Source organism: Salmo salar, chromosome ssa04 (assembly GCF_905237065.1).
Source record: "Salmo salar chromosome ssa04, Ssal_v3.1, whole genome shotgun sequence".
Lineage (NCBI taxonomy): Eukaryota > Metazoa > Chordata > Actinopteri > Salmoniformes > Salmonidae > Salmo > Salmo salar.
In genome coordinates, this window is record NC_059445.1 from 2,877,969 (window position 1) to 2,898,348 (window position 20,380).

At 44.6% G+C, this 20,380-nt stretch overlaps 2 protein-coding genes across 4 annotated transcripts in view; both read left to right on the plus strand.

The window, feature by feature from the left end:
* LOC106594142 (regulator of G-protein signaling 12) overlaps positions 1-20,380 on the plus strand; it is a 102,540-nt gene that overhangs the window by 3,827 nt on the left and 78,333 nt on the right. For all 3 annotated transcript variants that reach the window (XR_006769511.1, XM_045716302.1, XM_045716303.1), the window contains exons 4-6: positions 117-356; positions 5,498-5,689; positions 6,223-6,927. Coding sequence is in view for 2 of the 3 variants with exons in the window: in XM_045716302.1 (XP_045572258.1) it covers positions 117-356; positions 5,498-5,689; positions 6,223-6,927 (1,137 nt within the window). In the remaining variant the exon portion in view is untranslated. The remainder of the gene's footprint in view (positions 1-116; positions 357-5,497; positions 5,690-6,222; positions 6,928-20,380) is intronic.
* LOC106593948 (peroxynitrite isomerase THAP4) lies at positions 11,418-17,270 on the plus strand. Its single transcript, XM_014185325.2, has 3 exons — positions 11,418-12,053; positions 12,748-12,963; positions 15,821-17,270. The coding sequence occupies exons 1-3, from the start codon at positions 11,739-11,741 to the stop codon at positions 16,295-16,297; spliced, it is 1,008 nt and encodes a 335-aa protein (XP_014040800.2). The 5' UTR covers positions 11,418-11,738; the 3' UTR covers positions 16,298-17,270.

Here is a 20,380-nt window from a genome sequence, read left to right on the forward strand (position 1 = left end):
CAATCTCTGTTTCCTCGGGAAAGAAGGACAATAATGTGTTCTTCTTCTTGGAATAGAGGACGGTGTGTTTCTAAAATAGAAGGGATTGTATTTTTGTTATATGTTGTTCTTCCCAGGTGATGCACGATTGTGTGCGGCTGTGCAGTGACAGGAGACAGGTCCTTGCTACCTACCCTGCCGAGAAGCTAGCCTTCAGCGCCTGTTGCCCCGACGACCGACGCTTCTTCGGACTGGTCACCATGCAGGCCACCCATGACGACGACGGTCACTATGGCAATGGTAACCGGGAGGAAGAGGGCGGGCTGAGGACTTCCTGTCACGTGTTCATAGTCGACCCGGAACTCTGCCATCACCAGGTAGGGTTGGACATAAGGTCTAAGAAGAAAGAATACCCACAAACTGTTTCAATGCTCTCCAGCTAATAATAACATCCATATTAAACTGACAGATTTGAACATTTACAAACATACCATTTATGAAACTTTAGAAGTTATTTTGAATATTTTTGAGGGGTCCTATATTCCTGGACCCGGTTTCCCAAAAGCATCTGAAGGCTAAGTTCATGGTTAGAACCTTTGTTGGAGCATCGTTAAAACTCCCAGCTGTTTCCCAAACCCATCGTTATTAACGTTACACTTGAAAACAGTCATAGTCTAACACCTGCCTCAGACCACTGGTAGTCTAACACCTGCCTCAGACCACTGGTAGTCTAACACCTGCCTCAGACCACTGGTAGTCTAACACCTGCCTCAGACCACTGGTAGTCTAACACCTGCCTCAGACCACTGGTAGTCTAACACCTGCCTCAGACCACTGGTAGTCTAACACCTGCCTCAGACCACTGGTAGTCTAACACCTGCCTCAGACCACTGGTAGTCTAACACCTGCCTCAGACCACTGGTAGTCTAACACCTGCCTCAGACCACTGGTAGTCTAACACCTGCCTCAGACCACTGGTAGTCTAACACCTGCCTCAGACCACTGGTAGTCTAACACCTGCCTCAGACCACTGGTAGTCTAACACCTGCCTCAGACCACTGGTAGTCTAACACCTGCCTCAGACCACTGGTAGTCTAACACCTGCCTCAGACCACTGGTAGTCTAACACCTGCCTCAGACCACTGGTAGTCTAACACCTGCCTCAGACCACTGGTAGTCTAACACCTGCCTCAGACCACTGGTAGTCTAACACCTGCCTCAGACCACTGGTAGTCTAACACCTGCCTCAGACCACTGGTAGTCTAACACCTGCCTCAGACCACTGGTAGTCTAACACCTGCCTCAGACCACTGGTAGTCTAACACCTGCCTCAGACCACTGGTAGTCTAACACCTGCCTCAGACCACTGGTAGTCTAACACCTGCCTCAGACCACTGGTAGTCTAACACCTGCCTCAGACCACGCGTGGAACAGCTGAATGTGTAGATAGATGTTTTTTTTGCCCTCCCGCGTCATTTAATACACAGACGACCTCCACTAAACATAGAATCACATGGTTTATCCGTCTCTGCGTGACCGCCGATATGTTCAGAACAAAATTGACAAACAAATACCAAGTTGCCAATTCCTTTGCGATTGATACAAACAAGCAACGTATAAAAATATGCTTCAAATGAAAACCCAGATGACTGTATTTAAAATAGATATAAACTAGGCTGTAGGACTATTACAGTCGTATTGAAAATACATTTGATGTTCAATCAATTGACTTTTATTTTGCTGCTTGTAGGCTACTGTCTGTAATTTATGTCAATATATTTCATGATATGGAGCCTAACATCTGTGCAATGATGTGCCAAATCTGGGATTTAATGCATTTTTATTGGGTAAGCATTAGAATAAGACACCTCAATATTTGCAGCCGTTGGTGGTAATATCTCTCTAAGAGCTGATCCGTTGTCAGTATTGTGAAATAATTATAATGTTAAGGTAAGATTTAAATGGAGAAAGCTGATCCTATCAGTATCAACAAATGGACTTACTGGAATGTTCCCAGTAGATAAAGAGGACTTACTGGTCCTGGAATGTTCCCAGTAGATAAAGAGGACTTACTGGTCCTGGAATGTTCCCAGTAGATAAAGAGAACTTACTGGTCCTGGAATGTTCCCAGTAGATAAAGAGGACTTACTGGTCCCTGGAATGTTCCCAGTAGATAAAGAGAACTTACAGGTCCTGGAATGTTCCCAGTAGATAAAGAGGACTTACTGGTACCTGGAATGTTCCCAGTAGATAAAGAGGACTTACTGGTCCTGGAATGTTCCCAGTAGATAAAGAGGACTTACTGGTCCTGGAATGTTCCCAGTAGATAAAGAGAACTTACAGGTCCTGGAATGTTCCCAGTAGATAAAGAGGACTTACTGGTCCTGGAATGTTCCCAGTAGATAAAGAGGACTTACTGGTCCTGGAATGTTCCCAGTAGATAAAGAGGACTTACTGGTCCTGGAATGTTCCCAGTAGATAAAGAGGACTTACTGGTCCCTGGAATGTTCCCAGTAGATAAAGAGAACTTACAGGTCCTGGAATGTTCCCAGTAGATAAAGAGGACTTACTGGTCCTGGAATGTTCCCAGTAGATAAAGAGGACTTACTGGTCCCTGGAATGTTCCCAGTAGATAAAGAGGACTTACTGGTCCTGGAATGTTCCCAGTAGATGAAGAGGACTTACTGGTCCCTGGAATGTTCCCAGTAGATAAAGAGGACTTTCTGGTCCTGGAATGTTCCCAGTAGATAAAGAGAACTTACAGGTCCTGGAATGTTCCCAGTAGATAAAGAGGACTTACTGGTCCTGGAATGTTCCCAGTAGATAAAGAGGACTTACTGGTCCCTGGAATGTTCCCAGTAGATAAAGAGGACTTATTGGTCCTGGAATGTTCCCAGTAGATAAAGAGGACTTATTGGTCCTGGAATGTTCCCAGTAGATAAAGAGGACTTATTGGTCCTGGAATGTTCCCAGTAGATAAAGAGGACTTATTGGTCCTGGAATGTTCCCAGTAGATAAAGAGGCCTTATTGGTCCAGGAATGTTCCCAGTAGATAAAGAGGACTTACAGGTCCTGGAATGTTCCCAGTAGATAAAGAGGACATACTGGTTCTGGAATGTTCCCAGTAGATAAAGAGGACTTACTGGTCCTGGAATGTTCCCAGTAGATAAAGAGGACTTACTGGTCCTGGAATGTTCCCAGTAGATAAAGAGGACTTACTGGTCCTGGAATGTTCCCAGTAGATAAAGAGAACTTACTGGTCCTGGAATGTTCCCAGTAGATAAAGAGAACTTATTGGTCCTGGAATGTTCCCAGTAGATAAAGAGAACTTACTGGTTCTGGAATGTTCCCAGTAGATAAAGAGAACTTACTGGTTCTGGAATGTTCCCAGTAGATAAAGAGGACTTATTGGTCCTGGAATGTTCCCAGTAGATAAAGAGAACTTACTGGTTCTGGAATGTTCCCAGTAGGTAAAGAGGACTTACTGGTCCTGGAATGTTCCCAGTAGATAAAGAGGACTTACTGGTTCTGGAATGTTCCCAGTACGTAAAGAGGACTTACTGGTCCTGGAATGTTCCCAGTAGATAAAGAGGACTTACTGGTTCTGGAATGTTCCCAGTAGATAAAGAGAACTTACTGGTCCTGGAATGTTCCCAGTAGGTAAAGAGGACTTACTGGTCCTGGAATGTTCCCAGTAGATAAAGAGGACTTATTGGTCCTGGAATGTTCCCAGTAGATAAAGAGGACTTACTGGTCCTGGAATGTTCCCAGTAGATAAAGAGGACTTATTGGTCCTGGAATGTTCCCAGTAGATAAAGAGGACTTATTGGTCCTGGAATGTTCCCAGTAGATAAAGAGGACTTACTGGTCCTGGAATGTTCCCAGTAGATAAAGAGAACTTACTGGTTCTGGAATGTTCCCAGTAGATAAAGAGGACTTACTGGTCCTGGAATGTTCCCAGTAGATAAAGAGGACTTATTGGTCCTGGAATGTTCCCAGTAGATAAAGAGGACTTATTGGTCCTGGAATGTTCCCAGTAGATAAAGAGGACTTACAGGTCCTGGAATGTTCCCAGTAGATAAAGAGGACATACTGGTTCTGGAATGTTCCCAGTAGATAAAGAGGACTTACTGGTCCTGGAATGTTCCCAGTAGATAAAGAGGACTTACTGGTCCTGGAATGTTCCCAGTAGATAAAGAGGACTTACTGGTCCTGGAATGTTCCCAGTAGATAAAGAGGACTTACTGGTCCTGGAATGTTCCCAGTAGATAAAGAGGACTTACTGGTCCTGGAATGTTCCCAGTAGATAAAGAGGACTTACTGGTCCTGGAATGTTCCCAGTAGATAAAGAGGACTTACTGGTACCTGGAATGTTCCCAGTAGATAAAGAGGGCTTACTGGTCCTGGAATGTTCCCAGTAGATAAAGAGGACTTACTGGTCCTGGAATGTTCCCAGTAGATAAAGAGAACTTACTGGTTCTGGAATGTTCCCAGTAGATAAAGAGGACTTACAGGTCCTGGAATGTTCCCAGTAGATAAAGAGGACTTACTGGTCCTGGAATGTTCCCAGTAGATAAAGAGGACTTATTGGTCCTGGAATGTTCCCAGTAGATAAAGAGGACTTACTGGTTCTGGAATGTTCCCAGTAGATAAAGAGGACTTACTGGTCCTGGAATGTTCCCAGTAGATAAATAGAACTTACTGGTTCTGGAATGTTCCCAGTAGATAAAGAGAACTTACTGGTCCTGGAATGTTCCCAGTAGATAAAGAGGACTTACTGGTTCTGGAATGTTCCCAGTAGATAAAGAGAACTTACTGGTCCAGGAATGTTCCCAGTAGATAAAGAGAACTTTCTGGTTCTGGAATGTTCCCAGTAGATAAAGAGAACTTACTGGTCCTGGAATGTTCCCAGTAGATAAAGAGGACTTACTGGTCCTGGAATGTTCCCAGTAGATAAAGAGAACTTACTGGTCCTGGAATGTTCCCAGTAGGTAAAGAGAACTTACTGGTTCTGGAATGTTCCCAGTAGATAAAGAGAACTTACTGGTCCTGGAATGTTCCCAGTAGGTAAAGAGAACTTACTGGTTCTGGAATGTTCCCAGTAGATAAAGAGGACTTACTGGTCCCTGGAATGTTCCCAGTAGATAATAAAGAGGACTTACTGGTTCTGGAATGTTCCCAGTAGATAAAGAGAACTTACTGGTTCTGGAATGTTCCCAGTAGATAAAGAGGACTTACTGGTCCTGGAATGTTCCCAGTAGATAAAGAGGTCTTACTGGTTTAAATTCTTCAACAACAAAAAGGGGGAGGAAAAAAAGGCTAAATGGGATTCAGGAGTTGTTTTCTTTTGATAACGACTCAGACTTTAAACTGAATATTAATGTCAACTGTAATTCACTACTATAGATAAAACCCTTCCATAAATATGCTAAAATACCATATTTTCAGAGGGGTTGGAATAAGCAGTTGGATGGACAATAAAGTCATCTCCTCCTCTTCCTCCTCCTCCTTCCTCCAGTTCCATGTGGGTGTGGCCAGGAGGTTTGGGTTTGAGTGTACTCCTGACCCTGACACAGGAGGGTGTCTGGAGTTCCCCCCTACCTCCCAGCCTCTGCTCCAGTTTGTGTCTGTCCTCTACCGGGACATGGGGGAGAACATTGAGGGGGTCCGGGCGCGGGCGTTCGTTGATCCGGACAACGACCCACAGCAGGTACAGTTGTTAGTACTGTTACCATCTGTTGTTATTTCACCTTCATTCCAAATGGATGTTGTTTTCTTTACTGTCCAGTTTAGTTTTGTAGAGCTTTGTCAGAACTTTAATGTTTAAATACTACCGCTGTTTTCTGGAGTCTGGAGTGTCATGTGGGCCGGTTTGCTGTTTTGGGACTTTTCTATTGGTTTAGTATTGTTTTATTAAGCCAGACAAGCTCAACAAGGCACAGAGGAAGTATTATAAATATTTTTCACAGAGAAAGTATTTGAAATCCTGGTCTAAATGTTATTTATACATCACTTTTCAATGATTATTATTATTGTTATTATTGTTGTTGTTATTATGGTTATTATTATTATTATTGTTGTTATTATTGTTAGTGTTATTATTGCTATTATTATTGTTAGTGTTATTATGGTTATTATTATTATTGTAATTATTATGATTGTTGTTATTATTATTGCTGTTATTATTGTTATTATTGTTGTTATTATTATTTGTATTGTTATTGTTATTATTGTTATTAACAGAACCACAGCACCAGTAGCAACAGCGACAGCGGCATCGGTAACTTCCTGCCAGAAGAGAAGAGTAACCGTGTCTTATTGGTTGACCTGGGAGGCCATAATCACAACCCCGGTCCACGCCACTGGGACAGCCCTCCTCCTCCCTCGGCCCCGGGCTGGAACCAAGTCCCTCCCGGTGTCGTCCCTGGCCCCCCTCTCCCCCCTCCTCCTCCCCCTCGAGGGCCCCACTCCTCCCACCCCTCACTCCACCACTACCCGCCAGGGAAGAGGGGAGGTAGAGGGGGAGGACCTGGAGGAGGAGGAGGAGTGGAGCAGAGCCTGGCCCAGCCCCAACACCATCAGTCTCAACGCTGGTTACCAGTCCATGTCCTAAGAGACTGGAGACAACCAGGCCAGGCAGGACAAACACAGGGACAAGGAGGGCTGTGTAGTGATCAGGAGTCCTATGCTGAGTCAACAGATGGCTGGTCATCAGCTAACTGTAGCACCCTCCCTCCACCCATGAACAAGATACCTGCGGATCGCTACAGGGCTCCTCTACCAGCCGGGGACCTGCCCCTGCCTCCACAGCCTCCCAGGCTGGCCACGCAGAAGGATGAGTGGGCTAAGAAGCTGTTTGGGCCTGGCGCCGCGGCTGGAGAGAAAGGACTCAGAGAGCCCAAGCAGAATGGGAAGAGACGTGGAAATGGGAAAGACGGGGAGAAAAAGGTAAGAGAGTTATACAGTATGTCATGGTGGTGTTGGAGAGTGTGTGTGTGTGTGTGTGTGTGTGTGTGTGTGTGTGTGTGTGTGTGTGTGTGTGCTAGGTGCTGTATTGTAAAGCTCCTGCATCATATTCTACTATAATAATAGCTGGTGGTCTGGGTTGTGGAGGGAGCTTGTTAGAAGTCAACCCAACGTGAGAAAACAGACTGGCTCAAACCACTGGAGTGGAAAATTACTGTCTGGAAATGTCTGGCCACAGGTGCTAGCCCTACAACTCTCTCGGTCTGTCTGTCTCTCTCTCTCTCTCTGTCTCTCTCTCTCTGTCTCTCTCTCTCTCTCTGTCTCTCTCTCTCTCTCTCTTTCTCACTCTATTTCTCTGTATCTCTCTTTCTCTCTATTTCTCTCTCTGTCTCTCTGTCTCTTTAGACTCTACACATGTACCTCAGTGTTTGTGGCTTGATGATTAGTTGAATCAGGTCAGGTGTGTTACTACTGGGCTGGAACAAAAATGTGCACTCCTGTTGGTACTCTCCAGCACACCTTTTAAAACCATTTAAGTCTGGTCTTCAGACTCCTCTCTCTCTGACACAAAAAGATCCCTGGTCTATAGTTGGATCTGTGCTTGAAATGTAATATTTGACTGAGGGACATTACAGGTGTTGTATGTGGGTATGAATATCTTTGCAAGGGATTACAGCCCTATGGGCCCTGGTTAAAAGTTGTGCACTATACAGGGAATAGGGTGTGATTTAGGATGCTTCCCATCCCCTGTCCCTGGCCTCGACTCCAGAATCAAACCATCCATTATTGATTAAATATATGTAGGGATGGACACCTGTTCTGCTTCCTTCTCACTGACAACCACCTGTTCTGCTCTGCTTCCTTCTCACTGACAACCACCTGTTCTGCTCTGCTTCCTTCTCACTGACAACCACCTGTTCTGCTCTGCTTCCTTCTCACTGACAACCACCTGTTCTGCTCTGCTTCCTTCTCACTGACAACCACCTGTTCTGCTCTGCTTCCTTCTCACTGACAACCACCTGTTCTGTTCTGCTTCCTTCTCACTGACAACCACCTGTTCTGTTCTGCTTCCTTCTCACTGACAACCACCTGTTCTGCTCTGCTTCCTTCTCACTGACAACCACCTGTTCTGCTCTGCTTCCTTCTCACTGACAACCACCTGTTCTGCTCTGCTTCCTTCTCACTGACAACCACCTGTTCTGCTCTGCTTCCTTCTCACTGACAACCACCTGTTCTGCTCTGCTTCCTTCTCACTGACAACCACCTGTTCTGCTCTGCTTCCTTCTCACTGACAACCACCTGTTCTGTTCTGCTTCCTTCTCACTGACAACCACCTGTTCTGCTCTGCTTCCTTCTCACTGACAACCACCTGTTCTGTTCTGCTTCCTTCTCACTGACAACCACCTGTTCTGTTCTGCTTCCTTCTCACTGACAACCACCTGTTCTGTTCTGCTTCCTTCTCACTGACAACCACCTGTTCTGCTCTGCTTCCTTCTCACTGACAACCACCTGTTCTGCTCTGCTTCCTTCTCACTGACAACCACCTGTTCTGCTCTGCTTCCTTCTCACTGACAACCACCTGTTCTGCTCTGCTTCCTTCTCACTGACAACCACCTGAACTAGACCTGTTATAATGCTGATGAATAGAACTAGACCTGTTATAATACTGATTAATAGAACTAGACCTGTTATAATGCTGATGAATAGAACTAGACCTGTTATAATACTGATGAATAGAACTAGACCTGTTATAATACTGATGAATAGAACTAGACCTGTTATAATACTGATGAATAGAACTAGACCTGTTATAATGCTGATGAATAGAACTAGACCTGTTATAATGCTGATGAATAGAACTAGACCTGTTATAATGATGATGAATAGAACTAGACCTGTTATAATGCTGATGAATAGAACTAGACCTGTTATAATACTGTTATAATGCTGATGAATAGAACTAGACCTGTTATAATGCTGATGAATAGAACTAGACCTGTTATAATACTGATGAATAGAACTAGACCTGTTATAATGCTGATGAATAGAACTAGACCTGTTATAATACTGTTATAATGCTGATGAATAGAACTAGACCTGTTATAATGCTGATGAATAGAACTAGACCTGTTATAATACTGATGAATAGAACTAGATCTGTTATAATGCTGATGAATAGAACTAGACCTGTTATAATACTGATGAATAGAACTAGACCTGTTATAATGCTGATGAATAGAACTAGACCTGTTATAATACTGATGAATAGAACTAGACCTGTTATAATGCTGATGAATAGAACTAGACCTGTTATAATGCTGATGAATAGAACTAGACCTGTTATAATACTGATGAATAGAACTAGACCTGTTATAATGCTGATGAATAGAACTAGACCTGTTATAATACTGATGAATAGAACTCGACCTGTTATGATGAATAGAACTAGACCTGTTATAATACTGATGAATAGAACTAGACCTGTTATAATACTGATGAATAGAACTAGACCTGTTATAATGCTGATGAATAGAACTAGACCTGTTATAATACTGATAAATAGAACTAGACCTGTTATAATGCTGATGAATAGAACTAGACCTGTTATAATGCTGATGAATAGAACTAGACCTGTTATAATACTGATGAATAGAACTAGACCTGTTATAATACTGATGAATAGAACTAGACCTGTTATAATGCTGATGAATAGAACTAGACCTGTTATAATACTGATGAATAGAACTAGACCTGTTATAATGATGATGAATAGAACTAGACCTGTTATAATGCTGATGAATAGAACTAGACCTGTTATAATGCTGATGAATAGAACTAGACCTGTTATAATGCTGATGAATAGAACTAGACCTGTTATAATGCTGATGAATAGAACTAGACCTGTTATAATGCTGATGAATAGAACTAGACCTGTTATAATACTGATGAATAGAACTAGACCTGTTATAATACTGATGAATAGAACTAGACCTATCGTGGTAGGACAACATTTTGTGTAGATTTGTTTAGTTTACTCTCTTCTCTCTTCTACTCTCTTCTTCTCTTCTCTTCTACTCTCTCTATACTCTCTTCTATTAGTTATTGTGGTGATTGATCTAATTAGCATTCATGCTACGTCTGGAAATGACCTAGTTTTCTCTAAATGATGTGGTATGACTGTGGTAGGCCAATACCTTCCCGTGTTTATTTTAAAGGGATAGTGTGAGATGAACTCATGGATACCATTTTGTATGTCTCTGTGTACAGTTTGAAGGTAGTTGAACTTGAAGGTACCTTATCGTTAGCTTAGCACAATGACTGGAAGTCTTCAGGATCAGCTAGCCAGCTCCTTTCAACAGCAGGGAAATAGACCTAACTACCCAAAGCAGGGTGATCAGCACTTTGTAAACTGTCATTTTACTATCTGTGAAATTATAATATTTAGATTATAGTTGTTTTAAAAGCAGTTATTTTGGGAACTATTTTGTGTGAACTACGCATTTCATTCTTCCGCCGTGACAGTGGGCGCAAGGATAGGCTGTGTGCACGACCTCTCAAGTCATCACGGCTGGCCAGCTGAGACAGAAATCTTAAAAAAAAAAATGATATTTTAATTTCGTAAAGGTAGACTCAGCGAAATGACGAGCAGCACTGGGAGATACTGGCCGTGTTGGAGAGCATCAAAACCGTGATGTATCATGGGTAAATTGTGACTGACTGATCTACAAATAATATTGAGTAGTTATGTATGAGACTGTCTGTCAGTCTCGACTGTCCTTTAAAGCCTGCTGCAATGTGGAACGCGCTTATTGAGATGTGCGAGATGCAACACTTTGCTCTCACACAGTCAGACACCGGGTCCGGCCCCACAACGGGGCTAAATGGGACTTAGCCCCCTCAGTTGATACTTGTGCCCCTCAGTTTTAGTTTTATGTCCCTATTTTTAAAAAAGAGCCAAAAAGTTAAAATGATTAGCGGGAAATCTGTATCGCCTCTGCGCTGTGTCAGCACCATGGACAGAGCAGCGCCGAGTGGACAGAGCACCGCCGAGTGGACAGAGCACCGCCGAGTGTGTTTGTGTGTAGGGTGGCTATGGAAAGCCACTGGGCGGTATGACTCCTTTGGGTTTCCATAAAAAGCGGGTAAAAACGCTGCTCACCTGTGGTAGTGTACGTGAATAACGAGATATGCCTCTGCCTGTAATATTTGATTTTTTGATTTATAAGAAGGGGTCAAGTTTACCGTTGAAGCTGCTTCACTCAACTCTGCCTCACGCCCCACCACTACAGAGTTTAGTTAGCTTCTTAGCTAGCTGTAAAAAGCGTTAGTGTTATTAACCTATTCAGCTCTAACCAGCTAAAATGTGGGTTTTATCTGCGCCAAACTTGGTGCAAAACCACGTCCACGAGTAGCCTGGCAAAAGCCGCGCTGATTGGACAGTTTGTTCTGACGTTCCTCTTCAGGAAGTAAACACCTATCAACTAGACTCCGTAACAACAGCTTCGGGGTCAGCTCTATAGCTGGTATCAAATAAGAAAAGTAACTCCTAGCGACTTTCAACAGACTGCCAAGCTTTATTGATTTACCTCGCAGCCGTGACTGAAGATTGTCGACACTGCTGGAAGTATTTTCGAGCTATTAGCTAGCAAGTTTACATTCGCAAGTAGCTAGCTAGCTAATCGAATGTGCTGCTGTGTTGAGACGGACAACCATCATCGACGGTATTGCTAACTAACGTTAACCCCAACGAAGGGCTTTCCCGTTGTCACTTGTGCTACCGTCGCTGCTCCAATATGCCTCGTGAGTGCGCTGTTAAAATGTGCGACAACAAACAAAAGACTTGGTCGGCTCTAATGTTTCACCGATTTCCGTTGAGAAATCCGGACCGATTGAAACTATGGATGGTTGCTCTGAACAAAGATGTTAATACCCCGACCGATGACCTCAGAAAGTTACTCGTTTGCTCGGAACATTTTCTACCGGGGGACTATTATGAGAAGCTGGGACAGGACAGACATAGCAGGATGAGAATCATGAAAAGTTTCCTGAAGGACACAGCGGTGCCGTCAGTGGCCATTCACACGACAGGACAACGTGGATTAATGGCGGTAAGTGTCATCTAACAATATCTGACTGATTGAATAGGGTTATTATTGTTCCTTGATAAATTACAAACTAGGGCGTAGATGCTGGAACTACCAATGTAGCTAGCTATCAATCACTGGGTGTGTGTCGCATTGTATTATGGGTAGTGTAGTTTTAGTAAAAATGTGTTCTGTTAACATTTCATAGGGCTGTCACTTTACTGGTGAATGTCCTTCTCAGAGCAAGCACACAAGTGCAACACACACTTTTAGCAAAGAATAGCCAAGTACAACACAATGTGTAAGTCAACTTTGTGCCATTTTATTCATTTTCTTGGGTCAAATACATAATTAAATGTCCACATGCAACAGAAAGGAACCGTGACTTGACTGTATAGTGTTAGCTTGCCTTGTAATAGATGACAGCATGCAGTTATTATAGGGAGAATCTCAATTGCATTTCCTTGACTCCTTGTAGTCGCTCCTCGTCCCCTTCTCAAAACCCATTGGATGAGGTCAGAGGGGCGGGACCTCTCACCATCACATCCAATGGTGTTTGAGAAGGAGAGAGGACGCTAGGAATCGAGGAAATGCATTTGAGGTTCTCCCATGGCCTTGTTCAAAGCCAAATTGATTGCATGTCTACAGTGTTCTCCTTTTGTTTATTTCAAATGAAAAGCTGCATTTCCTGGTGCCTGTCCCTTTCTTTCTCACCCAGGTTGAGACGGGAGACGTCCCTCCAGCTGTAGACAATCCACCAGGGACTCACTCCATATCTGCTGGAGGGGCATCTGGTCCAACCCCACAACATGGAGGGTCAGGTGTTACTACGGCTACGACAGGGTTCCTCTCCCACCTGGGTCTGCAGCTGACAGAGCCTGCTTCAACCTCTGGGACGTACGTGGCTCTGGCACCCACGTGTACACTTAGTAAGGTAATGCTGTTATTATCATGGTTCTCTACTGGCTGTACACTTAGTAAGGTAATGCTGTTATTATCATGGTTCTCTACTAGCTGTACACTTAGTAAGGTAATGCTGTTATTATCATGGTTCTCCACTAGCTGTACACTTAGTAAGGTAATGCTGTTATTATCATGGTTCTCTACTGGCTGTACACTTAGTAAGGTAATGCTGTTATTATCATGGTTCTCTACTAGCTGTACACTTAGTAAGGTAATGCTGTTATTATCATGGTTCTCCACTAGCTGTACACTTAGTAAGGTAATGCTGTTATTATCATGGTTCTCTACTGGCTGTACACTTAGTAAGGTAATGCTGTTATTATCATGTTTCTCTACTGGCTGTACACTAAGTAAGGTAATGCTGTTATTATCATGGTTCTCTACTAGCTGTACACTTAGTAAGGTAATGCTGTTATTATCATGGTTCTCTACTGGCTGTACACTTAGTAAGGTAATGCTGTTATTATCATGGTTCTCTACTGGCTGTACACTAAGTAAGGTAATGCTGTTATTATCATGCTTCTCTACTAGCTGTACACTTAGTAAGGTAATGCTGATAGTATGGAAGTAGCCCTGGACCTGTTGGTCCAGACTCATTCTGGTTGTTACGGATTGACCTGTTGGTCCAGACTCATTCTGGTCGATACGGCTTGACCTGTTGGTCCAGACTCATTCTGGTTGGTACGGATTGACCTGTTGGTCCAGACTCATTCTGGTTGGTACGGCTTGACCTGTTGGTCCAGACTCATCTGGTTGATACGGATTGACCTGTTGGTCCAGACTCATTCTGGTCGGTACGGCTTGACCTGTTGGTCCAGACTCATTCTGGTTGGTACGGCTTGACCTGTTGGTCCAGACTCATTCTGGTTGGTACGGATTGACCTGTTGGTCCAGACTCATTCTGGTTGGTACGGATTGACCTGTTGGTCCAGACTCATTCTGGTTGGTACGGCTTGACCTGTTGGTCCAAACTCATTCTGGTTGATACGGATTGACCTGTTGGTCCAGACTCATTCTGGTCGATACGGATTGACCTGTTGGTCCAGACTCATTCTGGTTGATACGGCTTGACCTGTTGGTCCAGACTCATTCTGTCGATACGGATTGACCTGTTGGTCCAGACTCATTCTGGTTGATACGGCTTGACCTGTTGGTCCAGACTCATTCTGGTTGATACGGATTGACCTGTTGGTCCAGACTCATTCTGGTTGGTACGGATTGACCTGTTGGTCCAGACTCATTCTGGTTGATACGGCTTGACCTGTTGGTCCAGACTCATTCTGGTCGGTACGAATTGACCTGTTGGTCCAGACTCATTCTGGTTGATACGGATTGACCTGTTGGTCCAGACTCATTCTGTCGATACGGATTGACCTGTTGGTCCAGACTCATTCTGGTTGATACGGATTGACCTGTTGGTCCAGACTCATTCTGGTCGATACGGATTGACCTGTTGGTCCAGACTCATTCTGGTCGATACGGCTTGACCTGTTGGTCCAAACTCATTCTGGTCGGTACGGCTTGACCTGTTGGTCCAGACTCATTCTGGTTGATACGGATTGACCTGTTGGTCCAGACTCATTCTGTCGATACGGATTGACCTGTTGGTCCAGACTCATTCTGGTCGGTACGGCTTGACCTGTTGGTCCAGACTCATTCTGGTTGGTACGGCTTGACCTGTTGGTCCAGACTCATTCTGGTTGGTACGGATTGACCTGTTGGTCCAGACTCATTCTGGTTGGTACGGATTGACCTGTTGGTCCAGACTCATTCTGGTTGATACGGCTTGACCTGTTGGTCCAGACTCATTCTGGTTGATACGGCTTGACCTGTTGGTCCAGACTCATTCTGGTTGGTACGGATTGACCTGTTGGTCCAGACTCATTCTGGTTGATACGGCTTGACCTGTTGGTCCAGACTCATTCTGGTCGGTACGGATGGACCTGTTGGTCCAGACTCATTCTGGTCGGTACGGATTGACCTGTTGGTCCAGACTCATTCTGGTTGATACGGATTGACCTGTTGGTCCAGACTCATTCTGTCGATACGGATTGACCTGTTGGTCCAGACTCATTCTGGTTGATACGGCTTGACCTGTTGGTCCAGACTCATTCTGTCGATACGGATTGACCTGTTGGTCCAGACTCATTCTGGTTGGTACGGATTGACCTGTTGGTCCAGACTCATTCTGTCGATACGGATTGACCTGTTGGTCCAGACTCATTCTGGTTGATACGGCTTGACCTGTTGGTCCAGACTCATTCTGGTTGATACGGATTGACCTGTTGGTCCAAACTCATTCTGGTTGATACGGATTGACCTGTTGGTCCAGACTCATTCTGGTTGGTACGGATTGACCTGTTGGTCCAGACTCATTCTGTCGATACGGCTTGACCTGTTGGTCCAGACTCATTCTGGTTGATACGGATTGACCTGTTGGTCCAGACTCATTCTGGTTGATACGGATTGACCTGTTGGTCCAAACTCATTCTGGTTGATACGGATTGACCTGTTGGTCCAGACTCATTCTGGTTGATACGGCTTGACCTGTTGGTCCAGACTCATTCTGGTTGATACGGCTTGACCTATCAACTTGCATGTAAACATCAGGATGGGAAACTGATAGAAATGGTCAGATCCATTTTTCTGGAGGTGGAGAAACAGCTGGTTAGGTAAGGTGCTGTCTAGCGTAGCAGAACACTTGAAAAGGTAAAGCTTCACACTAGTCGCCCAACGTTTCCACACCAAGCTGTCTTCATCAGAGTGCAGCTTTTCCTACAAATTCTTCTTTTAACATGTTTTTTTTCTTTTTTTTTTCTGTCAATCAGGTGACGGCGCGCAGGAAGAAAGGTCAAATGGACACAGCCGTTAAGAAGACTTCAGTGAAGGACTGTACCAGTATGAGCTCTGTTGCTGCTTCCACCGTCTTGCCTCTCACCACCTCCAGCCCCTCCACCTCCAGCCAGGGATCCAGCTCTGACAGTAGGGTGTCAGGAGAACCGGACGGAGAACCGGACGGAGAACCGGACGGAGAAGGAGGATGGAGCGAAAGGAAATGGATCGTGAACGAGTCGAAACTCAAGGAGCTTTTCCAGACGTGTCACCAGTGCGGCGCTGCCTTGCGTAATAGGACAATAACCGCTTTGGGTTACAGCCAAATCAAAGTGACATGGACATGTCCCGATAAGCACAGAGGAGAGTGGCAGTCGTGTCCCGACGCTTTCGGTATCGGTCACTACCTGCAGATGGTTGGTTACAGAGTGTTGCTGGACTCCATGACTAGTCAGTTTGTAAGTCATGACTAAGTATCTACTACAGTATATTATCTAGTAAATACCAGGGTCGGAGTAGCTTCCTGTTACCAGACTGATGACTGCTGCCAGTCTGTGGAGCAAAACACAATGGAAACTTACAGGACTTCACTGTGGCTGTACCGGGTCGGGGTACTTCACTATGGCTGTACCGGGTCGGGGTACTTCACTATGGCTGTACCGGGTCGGGGTACTTCACTGTGGCTGTACCGGGTCGGGGTACTTCACTGTGGCTGTATCGGGTTGGGGGTACTTCACTGTGGCTGTACCGGGTCGGGGTACTTCACTATGGCTGTACCGGGTCGGGGTACTTCACTATGGCTGTACCGGGTCGGGGTACTTCACTATGGCTGTACCGGGTCGGGGTATTTCACTATGGCTGTACCGGGTCGGGGTACTTCACTATGGCTGTACCGGGTCGGGGTATTTCACTATGGCTGTACCGGGTCGGGGTATTTCACTATGGCTGTACCGGGTCGGGGTATTTCACTATGGCTGTACCGGGTCGGGGTACTTCACTATGGCTGTACCGGGTCGGGGTATTTCACTATGGCTGTACCGGGTCGGGGTATTTCACTATGGCTGTACCGGGTCGGGGTACTTCACTATGGCTGTATCGGGTCGGGGTACTTCACTATGGCTGTACCGGGTCGGGGTACTTCACTATGGCTGTACCGGGTCGGGGTACTAGGGGATAGTCAGATAACCTGAGGAGGAGGGTATGTTCCCGGCTGATATCTGTTCAGAATAACATTAAAATGTTACTGTCATTAATTAACACTGTGTCAGTGTTGTGTGCTTGTTGTTGTACAGTAGGCTGTTATCTGGCTAGAATATTACTATGAAGACAGGCCAAATGGAACCCTATTCCCTATATAGTGAACTACTAGTGACCAGAGCCCTATTCCCTATATAGTGAACTACTAGTGACCAGAGCCCTATTCCCTATATAGTGAACTACTAGTGACCAGAGCCCTATTCCCTATATAGTGAACTACTAGTGACCAGAGCCCTATTCCCTATATAGTGAACTACTTTAGACCAGAGCCCTATTCCCTATATAGTGAACTACTAGTGACCAGAGTCCTATTCCCTATATAGTGCACTACTTTAGACCAGAGCCCTATTCCCTATATAGTGAACTACTAGTGACCAGAGCCCTATTCCCTATATAGTGAACTACTAGTGACCAGAGCCCTATTCCCTATATAGTGAACTACTAGTGACCAGAGCCCTATTCCCTATATAGTGCACTACTTTAGACCAGAGCCCTGGTAAGAAGTATGCTCTAAATCGGGGATTTGGGAAGCATTCTATGACCCCATGACACTTCTTTATAAAGTCCTGATACCTCACTTCCTGTCCAGCGTGTTTCATTGTCAGCTACTTCCTGTTTATCGACTCATGTACTGTTTACCCTAGTAAACACTTCTGATTGGATGATGGTGTGAGGAGAACTATTAACCTATATCTATCCCCAACAGACCATTACCTTTACCAATTACCAACTCCTCCTTCGGCCACCTCTCCTTCCAGTTCTCTGCTGCCAATGACTGGAACGAACTACAAAAATCTCTGAAACGGGAAACGCTTATCTCCCTCACTAGCTTTAAGCACCAGCTGTCAGAGCAGCTCACAGATCACTGCACCTGTACATAGCCCATCTATAAATAGCCCAAACAACTACCTCTTCCCCTACTGTATTTATTTATTTTGCTCCTTTGCATCCCATTATTTCTATTTCTACTTTGCACTTTCTTCCACTGCAAATCTACTATTCCAGTGTTTTACTTGCTATATTGTATTTACTTTTCCACCATGGCCTTTTTTGCCTTTACCTCCCTTATCTCACCTCATTTGCTCACATTGTATATAGACTTATTTTTCTACTGTATTATTGACTGTATGTTTGTTTTACTCCATGTGTAACTCTGTGTTGTTGTATGTGTCAAACTGCTTTGCTTTATCTTGGCCAGGTCGCACCATGAGAACTTGTTCTCAACTTGCCTACCTGGTTAAATAAAGGTTAAATAAATAAATAAAAAAATAAAAAACCTAACAATTCTTCTAGCCTATATTAATAGTGGAGGTCAAAAGAAGTTCCCTCAGGAAAAATAAAGTAGATTCTATTCTACTGTTTTCTATTCTACTGTATTATGTTTTACAATATTATGTTCTACTATAATATGTTCTACTGTATTTACTATATTATATTCTACTTTATTATATTCTACTTTATTGTACTATAGTCTTTTCTACTGTATTGTACTATTCTATTCTACTATATTATATTCTATTTGGCTTTCTACAATGTTAGACTTGATTCTACTATATTATATTGTACTTTATTGTGCTGTATTATATTCTACTGTATTGTACTATATTCTATTCTGCTCTATTCTACTATATTAGACTCTATTCTACTATATTTGAATCTACTACTATATTAGACTACTACTATATTAGGCTCTATTCTACTTCACTGCTCAAAAAAATAAAGGGAACACTTAAACAACACAATGTAACTCCAAGTCAATCACACTTCTGTGAAATCAAACTGTCCACTTAGGAAGCAACACTGATTGACAATACATTTCACATGCTGTTGTGCAAATGGCATAGAGAACAGGTGGAAATTATAGGCAATTAGCAAGACACCCCCAATAAAGGAGTGGTTCTGCAGGTGGTGACCACAGACCACTTCTCAGTTCCTATGCTTCCTGGCTGATGTTTTGGTCACTTTTGAATGATGGCGGTGCTTTCACTCTAGTGGTAGCATGAGACGGAGTCTACAACCCACACAAGTGGCTCAGGTAGTGCAGCTCATCCAGGATGGCACATCAATGCGAGCTGTGGCAAGAAGGTTTGCTGTGTCTGTCAGCGTAGTGTCCAGAGCATGGAGGCGCTACCAGGAGACAGGCCAGTACATCAGGAGACGTGGAGGAGGCCGTAGGAGGGCAACAACCCAGCAGCAGGACCGCTACCTCCGCCTTTGTGTAAGGAGGAGCAGGAGGAGCACTGCCAGAGCCCTGCAAAATGACCTCCAGCAGGCCACAAATGTGCATGTGTCTGCTCAAACGGTCAGAAACAGACTCCATGAGGGTGGTATGAGGGCCCGACGTCCACAGGTGGGGGTTGTGCTTACAGCCCAACACCGTGCAGGACGTTTGGCATTTGCCAGAGAACACCAAGATTGGCAAATTCGCCACTGGCGCCCTGTGGTCTTCACAGATGAAAGCAGGTTCACACTGAGCACATGTGACAGACGTGACAGAGTCTGGAGACGCAGAGGAGAATGTTCTGCTGCCTGCAACATCCTCCAGCATGACCGGTTTGGCGGTGGGTCAGTCATGGTGTGGGGTGGCATTTCTTTGGGGGGCCGCACAGCCCTCCATGTGCTCGCCAGAGGTAGCCTGACTGCCATTAGGTACCGAGATGAGATCCTCAGACCCCTTGTGAGACCATATGCTGGTGCAGTTGGCCCTGGGTTCCTCCTAATGCAAGACAATGCTAGACCTCATGTGGCTGGAGTGTGTCAGCAGTTCCTGCAAGAGGAAGGCATTGATGCTATGGACTGGCCCGCCCGTTCCCCAGACCTGAATCCAATTGAGCACATCTGGGACATCATGTCTCGCTCCATCCACCAACGCCACATTGCACCACAGACTGTCCAGGAGTTGGCGGATGCTTTAGTCCAGGTCTGGGAGGAGATCCCTCAGGAGACCATCCGCCACCTCATCAGGAGCATGCCCAGGCGTTGTAGGGAGGTCATACAGGCACGTGGAGGCCACACACACAACTGAGCCTCATTTTGACTTGTTTTAAGGACATTACATCAAAGTTGGATCAGCCTGTAGTGTGGTTTTCCACTTTAATTTTGAGTGTGACTCCAAATCCAGACCTCCATGGGTTGATCAATTGGATTTCCATTGATTATGTTTTTGTTGTCAGCACATTCAACTATGTAAAGAAAAAAGTATTGAATAAGATTATTTCATTCATTCAGATCTAGGATGTGTTATTTTAGTGTTCCCTTTATTTTTTGGAGCAGTGTATATTAGACTCTATTCTACTATA